This window comes from Myzus persicae, unplaced genomic scaffold (genome assembly GCF_001856785.1).
Source record: "Myzus persicae strain clone G006 unplaced genomic scaffold, MPER_G0061.0, whole genome shotgun sequence".
NCBI lineage: Eukaryota > Metazoa > Arthropoda > Insecta > Hemiptera > Aphididae > Myzus > Myzus persicae.
This window is the reverse complement of record NW_019104267.1, coordinates 1-20,590: the sequence shown is the minus strand read 5'-3', so window position 1 is coordinate 20,590 and position 20,590 is coordinate 1. Positions and strand designations below refer to the sequence as shown.

The 20,590-nt window shown below is 27.6% G+C and overlaps 1 protein-coding gene across 1 annotated transcript; it reads right to left on the bottom strand.

The window, feature by feature from the left end:
* Positions 1 to 16,434, bottom strand: LOC111040720 (mitogen-activated protein kinase-binding protein 1). The gene is made up of 29 exons (XM_022324726.1): positions 15,965 to 16,434; positions 10,402 to 10,605; positions 9,770 to 9,861; positions 8,263 to 8,476; positions 7,970 to 8,182; positions 7,720 to 7,902; positions 7,501 to 7,661; positions 7,307 to 7,442; positions 7,050 to 7,247; positions 6,809 to 6,984; positions 6,266 to 6,419; positions 6,040 to 6,174; positions 5,749 to 5,955; positions 5,426 to 5,682; positions 5,220 to 5,312; positions 4,881 to 5,160; positions 4,693 to 4,752; positions 4,141 to 4,236; positions 3,958 to 4,076; positions 3,675 to 3,890; positions 3,506 to 3,615; positions 3,299 to 3,435; positions 3,139 to 3,241; positions 1,760 to 1,873; positions 1,590 to 1,684; positions 1,366 to 1,525; positions 1,191 to 1,308; positions 946 to 1,097; positions 1 to 891 (listed from the first exon to the last, which is right to left on the bottom strand). Exons 2-29 carry the CDS (start codon positions 10,492 to 10,494, stop codon positions 635 to 637), a joined length of 4,329 nt encoding a protein of 1,442 aa, XP_022180418.1. The 5' UTR covers positions 10,495 to 10,605; positions 15,965 to 16,434; the 3' UTR covers positions 1 to 634.
* Between the last annotated feature and the right edge of the window lie 4,156 nt (positions 16,435 to 20,590).

Below are 20,590 nucleotides of genomic sequence, written 5' to 3'. Positions count from 1 at the left end.
CCAACATCGTTTAATAACTATGATATTATAAAAATGTATGTATACACAGTTTGATCGTAGCTAGTTGGGACGACATATAACCATTTACATTGTGGACTCTGATGTAAACAATTAAAATAACATGTTATCTACAAAAAAAAGTATTCAGAACCCCATGCACATCAAAAATATCGACTGATACAGATAAAGAACAATCAGGAACTCGAGCTAATAAAACTAGTCAAACAATAATAAAATGTGAAAAATCATTTCTATGTTTTTCTTTGGTAAAACGTTCCAATTTTTCAGAAGAAAAATAAAGACTAACTTTTTTAAATGACCTAATTTATTGTTAGTTATTTAATATTATATAAAAATAAGAATGGTCTATCATTCCATCATTTAAAAAAATGAAACAAAAAAACAATAAGAAAACTTAGAGAGCTATTGTTTCATTTCTAACAAATTCATACAATATTCTTGTATAATAATACATATTCTAAAATGTGCATTTACACCCCGAAAATCTAATTAGTGTTAAAATTATTCTGTGTGTAAATATAATGTTAGTTATTAGATGGCCATTCTTTCTTAAAGGTTAATTAAATATAGCAAATAATAGAATTTAAGGCTAAAAATATTGACAATTGGTGATTTAAATGACTTCAAGTGATAAACGTTTTTTTATCAAATCAATCAGAACATCTAAATATTGTTGAGTACTGTTAAGTGCTGCTCTTGAATTTTGATGAGCAAACATACCGCCACTACTAACAATTTGTTCTAGTTTTGTCATTACATCGGTAACATCTGCTTTAGTTATACGTCTATCATTGACATTGACACAATTTGTATGTTCCAAAATTTTATCGGTTGTTTGAAACAGTTGATCAGCCATCAAAGATAAATAATCTAAAAATTCAGTAAGTATAATTTTATGGAAACTAAAAGTATTTAAAAATTTACTCTTTAAGTTCTTTTGTTGGCCTATTGTTCCACTACTTTTTGTTTTCATAGTCAAATCATTACTACGAATTCTAGACTTTTCAAATGGTTTACTTGATGGACTCTTTAGATTCATTTCACTCACACTTCTGGTTAAAGAAGAATTGTTACGACTGTAAATAATTAAATAAATATTAAATAGTTTAATACTAATTTATTAATAATTTTCAATATAGATAAAAAAAATAGGGATAGTAAATGTATACCTAGGTACAATAGGATTTATTCTGGAATGCATGGTTTGATTTGTTTTATTATTATGTAAAGATGTGAAAAATTCTTCTGAACTAGAATCTTCATTATGTCCAATAATATTAAGAGCAGCTGAAAATTATTTAGAATTAATAAATAATGTTTTTATAGAATATGGTACTTTTTTACTTGTAGATTGTGAAGAATTTGTGCTTCTTCTACGTAAAAGATTTGATTTGTTCATAATAATTTTATTTTGTGACGATATTGTTGGTCTCATAACTCGTATAGCTGTTGTGCTTTTCTTCCCACCATTGGTAGATTGACTGGCATCACTCTCAGAATCACTCTAAATATTATATTTAATAAATTCATATATTTATGTTGGGACATAACATGTTTAATTAATATACTTGATCCAAAACGCTGACAGAACTACTTCTATGCATATTGCTGGCAACTATTTTTTTTGAAAAACTTTTAGAATTTGTTTTTGAATTATCTGAACCTAGTATAAACAAAATATTAATTAGCTTTGTTAAATAATACATTATAAAGTCAAAACTAGTTTGAATACACTTACCACTTCCATTGAATGTATTATACAGTTGACCGTCTTTAATTGGCGTACTCGAAGACAAATCTACTAAAGAACATACTCTACGTATAGACCCCACTCCATTAGTTTGTTTATCAACTAAAAATATGAACACAAAATAAAAAATATTAATCAAGATTGTAATATTATAATATACAGGTATTTAATCTTAGGATTATTAAAAGAACACTAAAATTGAATATTGTACTGTACTGATGTTCTGTTTAAAAATACAAAACAGCAAATTTGGGCTTAGCAAAACAAATGTTATTGTTAATACCTTATTGATCTATTAAACTTCAAAGAAAATTGTTCTATTATGACTATCTGGTTTAGTTTCGTTAAAAAGGAGGTTCCTTCATATGTTGTTTAAGTATAGGGTGTTTCATAGAGAACACCATTTTTAATTTTTCTCTTTTATTTTTCAGGTGATTCTATCTCTTCAAATTTGCTGACTAGCTTTGCTATTGTTGTTGAGGTCAGTGCTTCACGGTGTCAGAGGATGGTACAAAGTTTAATGAACAAGTTGCTCGATTATGTACCACTCCATAAAGAGAAATAAACAAAATGCATAATTTATTGAACAATTACTAAAAACCTCAACATCCATAGGTAACAGAAATTATAAGAAAAATGCCACCAACCTAACAGCAACAAATTATTCAGCATTTAAAAAACTGTGTTCTTTATGAAACGCCATATATATTTATTGTGCATTGATCAGATATTTTTTTCTTTTATCTAGATAAGCATGTTTTACTTTAACTTAATTTATTTTATTTTTAACCATTAATAACTTCTTTTTTCTATAAAATGAAAAAATTATAAAACAATGCGGCCAAAACACAAGAAATATATTTTTTTAAGTTAAAAGTTACCATACTTATAATTTACAATAACCCTTTCCTTAAACTGAATTAGAGAATTGTAAACGTGAAAGTACAGAATATTCTTTATTGTGCCGAAGATAAACAGAAAACAAATGTTAGTAAGGTGGCCCCTTAAGATGATTCAAAACCGTTAATTTTTATGGACATAACTATAGACAATTAGGTAAAATTCATCCATGACATATAGGTGTTGACGAATAGTTAATTATCATTAGTGTGTGTGTGATTATATGTTCAATTAAAAGCGAGGGTTAATTCAACATGTGCACACCAAGTTGGTAAGGTGTGCCGTCGTATGAATAACATATATTATTTTTATGAATATAAGCCTAAATTTGTTACCAATTGTATTGACTGCAGAAGAAACCTAGGATAGTCAGTACAATTGGTAAAATATAAATAGATTAGAAAAAAATCAATTTAGAAAAAAAACGCAGCTGTGATGAAATATCCTTAACAAGTAAATGTTCATACCTGATAAATGGTTGCGAACTGGTAATTTTGATGGAGATTTCCCATAATTTCTACTTAAATCACAAATACTTTGACTAGCTTTTAAGTTGGAATGCGCTCCCAACTAAAATAAAATAATAAAATATAATCCTTCAGTTACAAAATAATGTATTCTACAGACGTTTTGTAAAGTTCTTCGAGTTTCTTCAATCCTTTGCTGAAGTTCTTCTCTTTTACTATGAGATTCAATGTTTGAATTCTGTTGTACAGTGGAACCGTTATTATTTCCTTTGTATTGTGAAGATAAACTTCTCTTACCTACAAGTTTAACAAATAATTTTAGATAATTATGCAAGTAATTATTTAAATAATTTAAGTTAAAAATTACTAGGGAAATGGTATTGATTGTCTTGAAAATCAGATTCAGTTCCACCAAGTGATTCAAAAGTATTCTTTAAGAATTGTTCGCGTTTTTCAATCATGTCTAATCTTTCAGTACTAAAATAAATAAATAATTAAACAAGCTAATAATATTTAAACAATTTTAGTTTTCTTACCTAGTTGAAAACATTGTTGAATTTTTATCTGAATGGTCAACACTTGGAGTTGAAGTATCATCATCATCATCGTCACTTCCCTGGCTGCCAGACATGGAATGACTAGATAAATCAGTGAGCCCAGATGATAATAAACGATCTTTTTGTTTAATGGCTTTAGACTTTCTTTGAGACATTCTAAGAGCATCAGAATCCAATTTTGTAATAGTATAATCACTAAATAAAATAAAAAAAGGTTTTCTATTTATTAACTGTTGTAAAGATAAATTATTTAATAATTTACTTGACAAGGTCATCATTATTGGATGGGTAATACAAAACAGTATTTTTTATTTTTGCATTACCAATCCATTCACCTTCAGAATCTTCAATATCACCATCGTGATCATTACTTTCCAATTCCTAAACATTTTTAACATGCACGTTATTTTTGTACAGTTAACATTTAAATAAAACTCATAATTACTTCATTTTTAAAGCTGCCTAATGAACTGTCATCGGTTAAATTACGAATACGCTGAATATCTGACATGGTTTGAGAATTTGTCTTTTCAGATGTTAACTATATAATTGTATAAATGATTATAAGATAATAACAAATAAAATACTTATTATTGGATATGTTTTTGGGAAGAGTGTTTCAAAATCAATATTAAAATTGTTGTCACATGACTAAAATATTTGTTTTTTAAACAATAAAAAGTAGAACTAGTTGAAAAAATATTAATTGTGTGATTAATGTATAAATCTAAGTACAAAAATAAATAAAATAAATCTATAAAAAGTTGGTTTAATATTATATATTAAATGAACAGTATTAAAAATGTAAATGAATATTGGTCAAATATAATCATTTATACTTGAAATTGATTACTTCGGTACATTAATGGGTAGGTACAATGAAAGATCTTAATATTATCAATTAAAATTAATTTTATCTGAAACTCCTAATAGATATATATTCTCACTAAAACCCTAAAACATATCCTCACAATATTATTGTTTCGTTTATACTTACATGAGCTAAGGTATTTTCTTCAAAATCATGTGGAACAAATACAGGAGGCATACGCATTGTCTAAAAAAATAATATTGAATTTGTAAATACAAATACATTTGATTTTATGGAAATGAGTACTGAATGTATTTTAAATATGGGAAATAAATTACAGTGAATATATTAAAAACTTGGTATAGTTGATTTACCTTTTTTGGTACTATTAATGACTCTTTTTGACTTTCAGGATAAATTGATCTACTAGTTTCAGTACCACTGTCTACAGAACTATCATCTTTAAAACAATCAGAGTCATCTTTATTAATAGGTAATTGCAAAATACTACTAGGTTCTGATGAACTAGTTGCTCGTTGAGCCCATTGTCCTTTAGGGGCGTTTATTTGATTTTGAGAAGTACTTAACAATGTATCAGTTGGAATATCATCGGAGACTTGGTTCTTGGCCCATAATGGTAATTGGTGGCCATCTCTATTATACAAAAATGATTATATACTAAGTAATACACTAAATGAAAAATTGCCACTTACGCAGGAATACTAAACGTATTTGTTTCATTTTCTTCAACTATTTTATGTGCAAATGATGTAGTTTCATTTTCAATAATTGAAACTGGAACAGGTCTAAAATGAAAATAATAAATTAATCATTATAATATTTGTGTCAATTATTATTTCTTATTACTAATTAACTCAACAGCACTTTTTTAACATAATTATAATTTAACATAATTTACCTTTCAATTTTAGATATTTGTTTTTTATTGGAATTAGCATGTTTTATCATGTCGGATGGCATTCGCCATACAAATATACAACCATCACCACTAGCTGATATTAAATGTTTACTATCATTAGTAAATCTTAATCCAGTAACTAGTTCTGAATGACCATACATAGTAGCCAAACATTCTCCAGCAACAAAATCATATACACACAGAGTTTTGTCGGTGCAACTAGTAGCAATAAATGATCCACTTCTGTCTAAAACTACCTGCTCAACACAAATTTTAAATAAAACATTTTTTTAAAGTTTAAGAAACAAAAATACAATGATTACTTTGATAAGTGAGCCTTCATCCCCTACAGAACCTTTAAATGTTTTTGTGTGTTTTCCAGATGTTGTGTTGTACACTCTAATATTTCGATCTTGACATGCAGTCATAATGTGTTTCTGTTTAGGGTCCACTTCCATATCATAAAATGTGGTTTTTCCTGATACATAATGATCATGTGCAAAACTACCTTGGTTTTTATTATCATTTGACTGAAATAAGTGATTAATACATATCATATTACAATTATTATAACAGGGTAATGTACACAATAATCAATTATATGTTTAACTAACTTCATTGTAATTTCGAAATATAATTGATTTGTCTGCTCCACAAGAAACCATTTGAAGTTTATTGTGAGAGTTTATAAAACGAACAGCTGTTATTGATGATGAATGATCATCTAGTGTTTGTGTAAAATCATATCCCTGCAAAAAACATACATTGTTTTTATTAATAAAGTTTGTTCAAAAGAACCATTGTTGTAATAAACTACTTAACACATTAGTAATTACTTACTTTATTAACATTAAATACATGTATCAATCTATCTCTTGAAGCTGAAGCAAATAACTTGATTTTGTCACTGTACTTGGTATAATCTAAATACAATACTTCAGCATCGTGGGCCTCAATTAAACAATCCTGCCGTAAAGTCTTCAAATCATGAACCCTATTAAATGTACAAAAATTAAAACTGATGTCATATGTTAAAGAAATATTTAATCATATAGTACAAACATTTTAAGTTGAAATTTCTTTTCATAACATTATTATCAAGTAAAATATACATCCTTTTTAAATTGAAAAAAAAATGAATTTTGTTAAAATCAGAACCAAATAAATTTTTTTTTTTATTAGTGAGACAGTAAATTTACTTTTTGTATGTAAGTTTGTAAATACTATAATACAACAAACAATAATGAAATGTGATTTAAGACAAGAAAATGCCTCTTTAGCAGCATCCCTATGAACCTAATATTAGAAACAATTAATGATGGAGGCAGAAAAAATTTTAATATTTGAATAAAGTTAATTGAATTTCAACTTTCAAAATATTACCTTATGTTACCAGAACGATCACCAGAAGCAAGATGTACACCATCAGGACTAATTCTTATAGCTCGAACCCCATTTCTGCCATCGTATGATGATGAATCATTCTTCTCAACTAAATTTAATTCTGTATTCTTGATAAAATTTAGCTCAGGATCAATGTAAATTATTTTAAGAAGTTCCTAGAAAGAGGAAAATTGACAATTTTAGTTATATCATTAAAGTTAAATGAATTATTTATGCTTACATTACTGTAAATATTCTTTTGATAAAGAGATTTTCTATCATATTCTATTCTGTCTAGGTTCCAAACTCTAATGGTATCATCACTTGAGCAGGTTATAAATGAGTTTTTAGGAATTTGTAAATCATGCTCTAATGCAGGATACATTTCTACTCCCCAAATACACGCCGAATGAAATAGAAAAGAATTTGATTTTCCCACCTGGTTGAAAACATTTAGGATTAGATATAAAAAAATAACAAATATGATATTGTACTTACCCTTTTAATATCTTTAACATCCCAAACATATAAACTATGATCATTGTAAACACAGGTGACCTTCATATTAGTTTCATCATAAGCAAGTGCTATTGCATCAGGATACTTCGCATTTGGTGGAATATTGGCCATATGACTAAATAAATAAGATGATCTTAAATTAAAACCCAAAGTTAATTTGTAAAGATAATTACCTTATGTCATGTCCTTGAGCTACATCAACACCTAAATAATGAGTTCGAGGTAAGGTAGTTACAAATTGAAGAGTTCCTGGATTAAAACACCTTACAATACCTTCAGCACATCCAACAAAAATGAACTGATTACCAATTGCCATGCAGTTGGCACTAGTAGTCTAAAAAATAATCAAATAAAGTAGTAACTCAAAGTACATTAATATAATTTATAATTACTTTTAATTCAACCCATCTATCTAATAATCTACGATTATTAAATTCACACAGTAATCCAGATTTTGTTATTGCATAGGTATAATCTTTTAGTTCACCATGTCCGCAACAAACATCAATAAAATCATTATTTCGTTGCTCTCCTAAAATAGCTGACCGGCCCATTAATGGTACTGGTTCTTTGTACTAAAATCATTAGAAATAATGACAAAATTATAATTTATAACCAAATAATTGTAAATCTTTAACTTACTGAAACCGATCTAGAAGACTGCAAGTACCAAAATTTTACATGTCTATTGCCAATTGTAATAAAGTTACCATTATCTGAGAAGGCGATAGCTTTAATTTTAGCAGACACTTTGTTAGATGCATATTTTAAATTTAATTTCCATTCCCAAACATTCACTATCATGTCATGTTGTGATCCTACAGAAACTAAATATTTTTGATTGGGGGAAAAAGCCTACAAATAAAAAATTATTTAAAAATTATAATAACCCTTATTTTACAGAATAGTGGTTTTTGATCAAATCTAAAACTTACCACACAATTTATTCCATATTTATGGCCTGGAAATTCAGCTATTTGGGTAAAATCTGCCATATCCCAAACCCTAACATTTGACTGGTGGCCGCATTCCCCAGTACCAAGATATCTTCCATCAGATGAAAATGTTAAACACGTTATTGACCTTCTACAGATGTTAGACAAATGTGTTTCGGAACCCAAAACTGGATTGTGGAATACCACAGTACATCTAAAAGTTATTATATTATGCACTTAAGTTATAAATATAAATGTTTTATTTAACTTAATGCATCTGAAGTACAATGCGCACATTTTAAATTTAATAAATAATAGTTGTATAATATACCTACCATTAAAATCTGATTTTAAATTTACCATAAAAATAAAATTATAAAATAACAATAGATTGCTTAGTAGAACTTAAGTAGCATAAAATATTTTAAATTGTAAGTGGGGCTATGAATGTACTGATTTTAATATGATGTGGTTTTTGGTATAAGTCAAAAATGAATATGTACTCGTAATTTTAACCATATGTTTATATTGGCATTTTTTGTACATTGTATAATTTTCTAAATGTATTGATTTTTTTAACAATGTATGAATATATTTTTAATTCATTTAAAATTTTTTTTTTTTGCATACATTTAGTTAAAAATTAAAATAATTTACGTTTAGTCAAAAACCTTGGAAATTGAACACAAGGTTCCTCATATTCAACCTACTGTTTTAGCCAATAGGTAGTAAAAATAAAATCAATTACTTTAATAGCAACAATATCTCAAATACATTTTGTAATATCAGCTGTCAGCAATCCGTCTGGCCACCTTACTTAAAATCTTTTTTCATATGCAATGATTTTAGATCATTGAATTCAAATGTATGTGCTAAATTAATTATATTGATTATATATTATAATATTATATTAATTATATTAACCCACTCAGCACCTAATGTACAGTAGAACAATACCCACTTGCCCAACCTTTTTGTATAGATATATTTACAAATTATTTGTACATAAATATTTTGTGATCATGGCTTAGGTGTTTAATGGTAAGAAAGAAAGTAGGCAGAATCTATTTTTAGGCCTTAAGAGTGAAAACAAACTTTACAGTAATTTACGCAATGACGAGGTACACTTGACACCAACTGTACTATTCAGCAAAACTAAATTTCCACATTTTTGAACTTACATTTTCAATATTTGAATTTATTACTTTATAACTTATTGAAGATTAAAGAATTATGGTTAAATTTATTATAATTTAAAAATTCATTACTGGACATAGTTATATTTATCTATAAGAACCGACTTGGCGCTATAATATTTAGTACACTAAAAAAGTATCTAATATTACTATAAAAGAAAACTAAGTTTTTACAATTTTACACATAAACCTACAATTCTATTTGAATAATAATAATATATTTTTTAATCTAATTCTAAGCATTGTTAGGTACTACTCAAAGTTTTAATAATTATCAAATATGTTTGGTAAAAATAATATTTATTACTTACCCAGCTGGATAAGCAATGATTCCAGTATTATTATCGACATCTAATGATGAATTTGTTGACACTGTCAGACCAATAACCCTTTCAAGTTTGATCTACAAATTAGTATTAAATATATTTAATGTTAATTAGTTGTCAATTTAAACTTTTTCATAGTATACTGAATGTTTTTTTTAACAGCAAACACTCATTATCTTGAAAAGTATAAATATTTTTTATTATATTTTTTTTACATTATTCAAATTTATTGCAGACAATATGATTGAAAAAATATGTTTTTACCACAATTTTCAGTATTTAAAACCAACACATTTTTCAAGTCTTACTTGATTGAATAACAACCTAAATTTTTAATTTTATATTTCAAACCAAAATATTTTTTGGTAAAATTTAAATTTTGAACAAGTAGGTAATAAGTTATAATTATTTAAGTTAATATTAGTGGAGTGAAGTTACATTGGAACCAAGCCAAATGTTGGTCCACAACTGATTTAAACTTAATATTTATTAACTATACCTAATTCACTCCTAGTTTGAAATAAGTTAATACTGTTAAGATACTAAATGTTAACTGTTAAAATAATTGTCCTATACGGCTGAACAGCTATAATCATTTTGAAAATTGTATGTCTTACTTTGCCACCTTGTGAATCACCGGATCGGCCTCGTTTCAATGTTGGTGGTCGAATTAGTTTGCTAGGTTGATTCAATGGTGATAAGTTCTCCATTGTGTCAAATGCTCATTATCAACTTGATATAATATTATGATATATCTTATTTATTACTTTAATTTTTAAGAATAAATATAAATTATGCATTCCAATGTAGTATATCATAATCTGAAATTAACATAAACAATTAACCTAACAAACATAGTTAAGTATTCAGTAATTATGACGTAAGTAATGTGTTGACCTGAGTATAAAAATGTTTTTAAATTAGAAGTCATAATATTTAAAAACTACTTTGTTTTTACAATTTATAAATATGCAATATGTGTGTAATGTAATAATTAGGGATTAAAAGTTAAAGGAGTAAAAATTGATAAAATATGCACATAAAAGATCTAAAACGATTTGCAACGAATAAATATTATTCAAAATTCAAAAAGTTATAACTTTTTAATTAATAGTTAAGTATATAAGAGTATTCTATATCTTGTGGTCAATTTTTATTAAAAGCAGTTATAATATTAATAACAAACTAATTTGACTAAAATTGTATATATTGTTCAGGTGTAATAATACCAGGTCATAATAAAAATGAGTCTATCAAAAACATTTGTCAAAATGTTAAAAAATGTATTCTTTACTACTTTGTAAAAAATCTTAAGGGAAAAAAATGGTATCATTAAATAATTTAGTAATATAAATTTAAATTAAAAAAAAAATAGTAATTAATTTGAATTCATGAAAATTGATTGATCTTAATACAGTGGATTCCGCTTAATGTGGTCACCGGTTAATATGGGCATCCGCTTATTGTGGGCAATCATGTCTGGTCCCAATACAAATGTATATTAAAGATGTTAAATAAAGCTGCGTAATATGGACACTCGATTCGGTTTATGTGGGCAGTTTTATTTTATCATAGCGTTAGAATACACACATATGTATTTAAAAAGGACTAGTTTAATCGGGTTTCACCCTCGGCCATTGGGTAAGATAAATTTTTTTTTACAAATAAGTGTGACATAATAATATTAAAAATTATTATTAAAGTTTCAATTTTAAAGTTGTGTTGTTCAGAAGGTTAAATGAGTTTGTTCAATCCTGTCACCTGGAGGAACACGAATATGTTAGGTGATGGCAGGACTGGTCCAAGTATGTCATTTAAGTCACCGGATAAATGTTGCGTTTCCTTGCATCGAGTTATTCAAAACATTCCGCGAGGATACGTCATACGTGAGGGGGGCTCACTCAGGACATTAGGTAACTGGTAACCATGAGTCATTCAGGTGTGACCTATTCTTAGTCTGTTAATGATGAATATCTATGAGATTGTGTTAATCGAAAGTATACATTCTACATTCAAAGATTAATTTTATTTAGTATATTATAATGTATTTAGTTTTATTTGTATACCTAGTAATTATTTAACATTTTTTCAATTACATATATGATAATACAAATAAAAACTTTTTTTACTATGATTTTTTTTAAAAACTAATTTCGGTTTTTATGGGCAACCACTTAATGTGGGCAAACAGGGCTGGTCCCAACGTGCCCACATTAAGTGGAATCCACTGTATATGTTAATGAACACTATTTCATACATTACCAACATTAAAATAATACTGAAAAAACAAGTGTTGAAAATGTATAGTAGACATAGGTATTTTAGTTATGTTTAAAAATTTTAGTACACATATTACACGTACACTGTACAGTAGCATACTCTTATTATTATATTTGTAATTTACATTACAAAATCTTTTTTAAAGACTCTAAATCATACATTTTTCTGAATCTAAACTTTTTGACAGTCAATGACGTTTTGAAGGTATTCCATTAAAAAACTAGGTATTTTATAAAATAACTAATACAACTAGTTAAAATATAGTAAGGTGTACTTTTGGTAACTCGGAAGTTCACAGGATAAAAAATCGACTATACTAAAAGTTTGAAATGATCAAAAAAATTTTTTTTTTAAATAGTATACATTAGAGAAATAAAAAAATATACATACCCTACATATTATTTTTTTAAGAATTGGTCTAAAGTTAATTGTTTATTTTTATTTAAAACATTGTTCTCTATTCTATTTTATAAACAGCCAAGTGTTTTAAATAAATCTTCCATATCTTCATTGGTTTCAATATATTTACATAATTTTTGTAATGCAATTGTCGCTTCTTTACTTGTGATGGTACAGGGTTCTATTTGCTGATAGTGGACTGTATTGTTTGGGTTTTACAAAAAGGCATACGCGAAAAATATTGTGGTAATAAACTACATATATTTAGTAGATGAAAAAATTGGTAATATCAAAATTTTGTCTATTAATTTTCTAGTTGACAAGATTATTTTAACATAAAGTGTTATTGTTGTTTTAAGGGGAATTGTATTAATCCGAGATATCGAGAATTTCGATTTATCAAGGTTTGAGTAACTGAGAGCTTGTATGAAATTCGTTTTGTCTCTTAATTAAAGCTTATAAAATGTTTATAGGTAATCTATAATAATGATCATATTTTCAATTTTGAACAATTATAACGTATTATTGATAATTTTACAGCCGAAATGATGATACGTGTCTACCTAATTGTATAATTAAGGTGGGTATTTCATTTTTTATCTTAATGGTATCAAATTTTGGTACACATAAATCATAATTGATTGAGGTGAGTAGTCTAGGAACTGTGTAATTTATTTTAGCTTGCAATTGTTGCATTAAACACAGTCTTGTGTACGATTTAGGAGTGTTTGACTTGAATACGTGTGTTTGTGACTGTGTGCTTTTTGTGACTCTCACTGACTAAAATATGATATGACAACACGAGTTATGAGTATTTGATGAAATAAAAATTCAAAGATTATGTAAAAACTTAGGAACACATAAAAATGATAATGCGTTTTTAACTGAACATAAGTACATAAGTTTGGTGATGGACATAAAATAAAAAAGAATTAACTCGTCATTATTGGTTGGCAAGACATTTTGACACTATAGTAGTAATTGGTATCGAAAAATAAATTTTTTCACTAAGTGAAAAAGATCTAAGTATAAAAATATATGTAATGGTTACTGAGTTATTCAATGTATTAAACAAAGCACACAGGTCTAAGAGAGGCCCTAGGGGCATTGGCCCCTTACAAAGCCCGTATTTCAAAAAATGTTATACTGTTAAAAACAAACCTATTATAATATCGAAAGTTTTGGAGGTAGAAACCAAATGTTATAACGAATAAACAAAAAATACAAAAATGATATAAAAAAATACCTTGGCATATGTGTTTTTTGTGAACAAGAAAAAGTCAGAAAAAAGGAATTGTTGTGAAATCAATGATTTTTGAAAATTTCAACAGCAGATGTCAAATCAATATTATTGATTTTCAATCACAGCCCACGAAAACTAAAAATGTATTTGTATTTATCAAGTTCACCTAATAAAGTTCTGTATATTAAAACCGTTAATACCAAAACCCGCTAAACAAGTTTGGTCAGGTCTGTTCTTTTGAATATTTTTGCACTTTTTCTGCTTTATCTGTGCTCCAGTCTGATGATGAAACAGCATATTTTAACAATGTTATACATTTTTTAAAGGATATGTGGCCTGATTTTTCAATCGTCCATGGAAAGTCTAGACACAGCTATTCGCAAGCCAGTGTTGAACGTGCAAATCAAGATAAAGACAATATACTCATTACTAGGATGCAGGAAAATAAAACAAACAAATGAAGTGAAAGACTGTTTTGATCAATTTATGAAATATAAAGCATATTCTAGTATCAAAGTAAGCCCCAATAAAGCCTTATATGGTACAGAACCAAGAACAGGAGTCTTGAAAAATTTCCAAGTCAATATTAAAGAAGTTGAAAGAATAATAAATAGAAAATGCTAATGCGGAAATTGTAAGTACTTTTTATTTATTTCAAAAAATATTTTCTGATCCTTCTACTTCTAAACAATTTATATATTTTCATTATTTAAACCTTTTTGTACTTTTAAATCAATTGGTCATTAAAACATAATACTGTATGTTCTAGGATGCTGGTTTGATTGAAAAATAAAACGGATAGATACCATATTGCATTAAGAAATCTGTAGAACCTAACCTGTGAAGCAAAAGTTATAATAAAAATTACGTATATTTATCATTGAACCAGGGCATACAAAGTGTAAATACGGCTCTGACTAAATGAATAACAAAAACATGTTAGTGTCACAAAAATAATGTTTTGTCACCAAGCTTCAGTACGTAATAATAAATTGTTTTCAAGAATTTCATAATTATTATAAAATTTACCAATTTATTTAGTAACATATTATATGCTTTATCTATGTGTTACCAAATATTGTATCCAATAAATAGTTATTTTATACATCTAGCTAAATCATTAAATATAATATGACTTTTAACATTAGTATGCATTTAATACTTTCATTAAAACAAAGTGTAAAATTCATAAAATTACTTGTTTCACACTTTATAACTGTAACATATACATTTTCAACACCAATATTTTTTTTAATTTTATCGGATTTTCTTCATGGATATTATTTAATTCATGGATTGTATGAAAATTGAATACAAATCTGATAGTAAACACAACTGAATCATAGTTGACAGCAACATTATTGCATCTCTTATTATTCTTGTTTTAATGTTAGTTTTTTTATTTCACAGAAACTTCTATGCGAGTAATAACTGCAAATTTTCTCTCTATCATATTGGCCAAAAAGCGTAAAGTTAGGGAAGATAGGAATACCGTATTCATATGTTTAATATCAATTTTATCTTATCCACTGGTATATGCATTATATTTATTGGCACCTAAAAAATATGGTGATAAAGTTATATAATTTTTTTCTTCTAATATTTACAACAGTTGGTATAGGTGTATAAGTGAACCTACTACCTATCTACAATTCATAATTAAATATTTAAGGACTTTCAATGGGGGGGGGGGGGTTTATAAATATTTTATACAAATTCTAATTTAGAATTCTCTCCTATTGTTTTTTTTATAACTTCCTAATAATGTAGTTGACAGTGGTAACATGGGACTAGGAAGTATGTAACTATATATTTAAAAATTATAATAATACATATTTAAAAAAAAAAAATCAAATTTATGTATGAAAATGTAATACAACAATTAATAGATAGGTTAGTGGTTCATAAGTTTCATTTTTCATAAATCATAACTTAATAGTTGTTATCAAGATAAATAATTATGCAGTGTTTTATAACTTGACATAGTAATTAAATACTAATTAGCATTGAAAACATCAAAAGTTCAAGGAAAAAACTACATACCTATCTATCTAATTAAGACTTGAACTGAATATTTTTTTTCTTATCAACTTATACAACGGGAATTATTCAAACTATATGACTTTACCATTAGATATATATTATATACCTAATTTAAATGTTTGGTTTCTTGTTCTACTAATATAATATCAATAGCAAAACTAATCACTTAATAATAAGCAATTCAATAGATAAAATGAAAAGTAGATAGTACTTACATGGGATATTTAGTGCTATTGCTTATTGTCTGCAGCGGTGACAACGATGGTAGTAAGTTGATGATGGTTGTGGTACCGAAAGACCATTGCGAGACAAAAGACAATAGTGACTTCAAAGTGCTTAAAGTGGAATTTATTGAAAACAAACGGAGTAAAAAACAGAAGGAAATTTTAGGCCTTCAAATAGCCAGTTCTAAATAAGGAGGAACGTATGTAGGCAGGTCTCACTGCTGATGATGATAATAATAATAATAATAATAATGTGTTGTTGTGTCGAAACTCCAAATCCTTCGCACCTGCTGCTGCGGCGGCGGTTCGTATTGCGTTGTCGCGTCGACACTCGACAGTGACGCGCGCTCGATCACAGGGCGGGACCCGAAAACGATTCAACGATAATTAATTATCAACGAGAAAACAATAACCAGAGAAAAAAAATAATAACAAATTTACATATACATAATGGATAATGGTATTGCGATAATAATATGTGTACGCACGCACGATATCGCGATACTCGTAATAATGATAACCGTCTCGGAGGTTTTCGGACGTTTCGAACGTTGCACAATCAACGGACCGGTTCGGACGGAACGTTTTCGATTTTTGATATGGTAACGACAGCTGGTAACTGGTACGTAACGACGTATACACGTCGTCCGTACTATGCTGTACGGAATATGAATCCTCCATCGTGGTCGATCGGCGGGAGTCGGGATGCGACGTCACGGCCGTTGTCAATACGGAAATACTGTTTGTTACAGTAAACTGCTCAAGTATTTTTTGCCTATGAATATTTACAATTTTTTTTCAATTGTTTTCCCATCGGAAATCATACCTACAATTTACAGGCGTACATCATGTATGACGTACTTAATTTTTTTGTGTACATAGTACACTGCCGAACTGCCGAAGTTCCCACATACTAACTCCACTGTGTACTTTTGTAAAATATTATTTATTTTATTATTTTCAATAAATATTCATATAGATGATACACCACACTTTCAATAGTCAATAGGTACTATAAAAAACATTTGTTTTTACGCCATTGAGTACAGTGCTGGACGCTGGTCTTAGAACTGGTGCCGCCCCTTTTAAATATGTCATGCCACCTCTACCCCAAGATAAAAAAATGTAGTTTTATTACTAACACATTTATTTAATTATAAACAAATTAGGTCAGTAGTAATTATAAATTCTAATAAACAAAGACATTTTTAATCATATATGTTATCTATAACATTTTACGATGAACTTTTTTTAGTGTGAAATCATCGATTATATATTTATATCATCATAATATTTAGGTGTACTACGAAGCATCTGTTTGATACGATCTTAATTAATTTTAGAAACAACTTATATTACATATTTAACTAGGTAGGTTAGGTAAATCTTATCTTTATAGCTCACATTACGAGAAAATTGACTTCGTGTTATTGACATTTTCAGTGTCGTGCACCCGTGTATTTTAAATTACGATTACGAAAGTTTAACACGACGCAGCCCACAGAGTTAACCAATTTACCAATGTGTCGAATTCATGGATTTATTACTGTGTTTTTGAAATATTTAAATTAAATATTATTAAGTATTAAATTACGCAGTTACATAGATGCATACAACATTAATGTGATTTTTTTTTTCTTACAAAATTTGTCAGCCTAGACGTAAATCTGGTCCAGATTGGGTAGCAGCAACATTTTAGCAGTCTAAGTGGCGTCAGTTGTATTGAGTGTATAATTTTTTTTTTCATCACAAATTGTTTAACATAGGCTTATGAGTATTGGGTTAATTATATAGTATTATTGGTACCTAGGTAAATTATTTTATTGGAACCCTAATAGTCCCTTAAATGTTTTCCTATTTAAAACTGCTATCACTTATATTGGAAGGGAGACTGATTTAGGATAGCCTCTATACGTTTATTATGTTCACATTTTCAAAATATTTAGATTCATTATAAGCTATTTATTATTGATACCACGAACCTATTCACATCGTTCATCTATACAGTACCTATATATAAGTATATAATATGTCATCGGTATTGGCCTATAAATTAATAACAGCTTGTAATTATTGTATATTATACAGAAATATGATTTAATATTATATAATAAAAAAATACTATTGCATATAATATGCAACGATAAAAAAATTAACTGAAAAACAGTGATGATGCGGTCTCCAATCTCCGATCGGAATCGTTTTTCATCGTGTAGGTACAAATATATAATAATTTAATTCAAATTTAACACATCCTTTACAGACTACAGTGACTTACTCAATTACGAATCAGCTGATTAAATATAAGCACTTATCTACATTTATATAAAAAGCAATATTATAATATATTATTATAATATTATCTGTGAAATGCTTGTGTACCCACGTACAACGTATTATTATTCTTTTATGAAAGTTACCTTGTTTTATAGGTAGGTCCTACCTATATAGTCACTTTTTATAGTGAGGAGTACAACGTAGATTAGAGACGATTAAAGTTTTTTTATTGTAAAATTGTGGAAACTACGGTCGTGTCATTTGTCGCACAATAAAAAAAAGAAAACTATAAACTAGGTGTATCTATATCTCTGACCTACCTAGCATATATTGATACTGATATTAAAGTGATATAGGTTCTGACAATCTGACGTACCATGAAGTACAGTAAATATACTTATTCAGTAGGTACGGTACTACCTATATATATGTAATTAGCCGGCCTCTACAATTTACACCTTAAAATTATACTAATGTACCTATAAATTATAAAACCATTTATTCAACATCCCTGCCACCAGAAAGGCGGAAAAAATTGTTGAAACCAATAATAATTATATGGATATCTATATTCTATTTCTATAGCCTCTAATAATAATAATAATAGTGATAGGTATTAGTTGAAATGTAAATATCAAATAGGTATGTAATATTGTAATATTATTGTCACGTAAGTGTTATTATAATTTATAATAATATGTAGGAACAGTACCTATTTACCTTTTTGTACCATGTCATGCTCATACACTAAATTTAGTTGTAAACGATACTGCTATAAATCATCAACTGGAGCAAGCAAATTTTGTATTCAAATTCAAGCTATATTTGTATTTTTAAGTAGTTCTACTCGTCGATGGGCTGTTTTAAAAAAACATATAACACAATTAACTTTGAAGCCATTAAGTGAAACTAGATGGGAGAGTAGAATAGATGCAATTAGACCATTCAGATATCAAACCGGTGAAATATTTGATTCATTATACGAAATAAGTCAGGATATATCTTTTGATCAAATTATCCGATTAGAAGCTGAATCTTTAGCTAAAAAAATGAAAATTTTAACTTCGTATGCTGCGTTGTAATTTGGCACTCAATTTTAAATCCAATAAATCTAGCGAGTAAAGTGTTACAGAAAGTAACATTAGATATATCTGGCGCAGAAAATATTTTATCTGAAACTATTAATTTTTTTTAAAAATTCTATGTGATGAGAGTTTTGATAAATTTAAAAAAAATGCTGAAACCATAGCTCTTGAATTGGATATTGAGGCTTCTTTTACGCAACAAACTTCTATATGCCCACGAAAAAAGAAAACCGTGTTCTTTTCTTATGAATAACCAGATGAACCCATAATTAATTTAAAAACTAAATTTAAAGTTGAATTATACTTTTATATATTAGACGTAGCTCTCAATTCTCTTGAAGAAAGATTTGAAAGATTACATAACCACTGCGATAACTTTAAATGTTTGTATGATATAAGTAAACTAAAAAGTATGACGAAAGATAACATTGTGAAAAATTGTATGGATCTTCAATTGCTACTATCAGAAAATGAAAATGTTAGTAATTCAGATATTGATGCCATAGAAATGACAGATGAGTTAGTAGCAATATCCGAGTTATTAAAACCCAACAGTACTCCATTAGAATAAGTGTTACAGTTTATTGTAAATAATAACAATTTTGTAACAAATGTAGCTGCAGATTTTCAAAATTAAAAATAATTAAAAACTATTTTTAAGGTCTTCTGTGAATCAAGAAAGGTTAAGTGATCTTGCTACAATTTCTATTGATAAAAGAAGTAATGGAAAATCTGGAATTTAAAAGTTTACTGATTGATTTTGCCCAAGAAAAGGCTCGCAAAATTAATTTTATTTAATATATTTTTAATTTTTTAGTTAAATATTTTTTAAGGTTAAATTAAATACATATTTTTGATCTATGATAACGATAATGAATATATAACGATGGTCAAAAATATTACTTGTTCTATTTCATACCCAACATTTATTTTAATTTTATTATTATTATTTTATATTTTGTAAAGAAAACTTAAGTCAGTCAAAACATTTTATTTTGTTTAAATAAACAATGGTTCATAGATAAAAATGAATGTCCTTATTTTATTCAACCCCTTCCTCTCCCAAAAATTAACTATTGCATAGGGCCGGGCAGCGTAAATTAGATTTGCCTAGGGCGGCAAAAAACCTTCGACCGGCCCTGTAGGTATTAGGACATTAGGTAGTCGTTGGACAGAACTATTCAGTGAATATAAATAAATTTTATTATACATTTATATACTTAATGCATAGGTATCTACCAGTTTCGTATCCATG

What these genes read in the sequence shown, in the direction of transcription:
- LOC111040720 (XM_022324726.1), bottom strand. Translation starts at nt 10,494, where the DNA reads ATGGAGAACTTATCACCATTGAATCAACCTAGCAAACTAATTCGACCA. An exon ending in GCTCAAGGACATGACATAAG is followed by an intron (nt 7,443 to 7,500) that starts GTAATTATCTTT and finishes TTATTTATTTAG; the next exon opens with TCATATGGCCAATATTCCAC. An exon ending in ATGTATTTAATGTTAATAAA is followed by an intron (nt 6,175 to 6,265) that starts GTAAGTAATTAC and finishes TGTTTTTTGCAG; the next exon opens with GGATATGATTTTACACAAAC.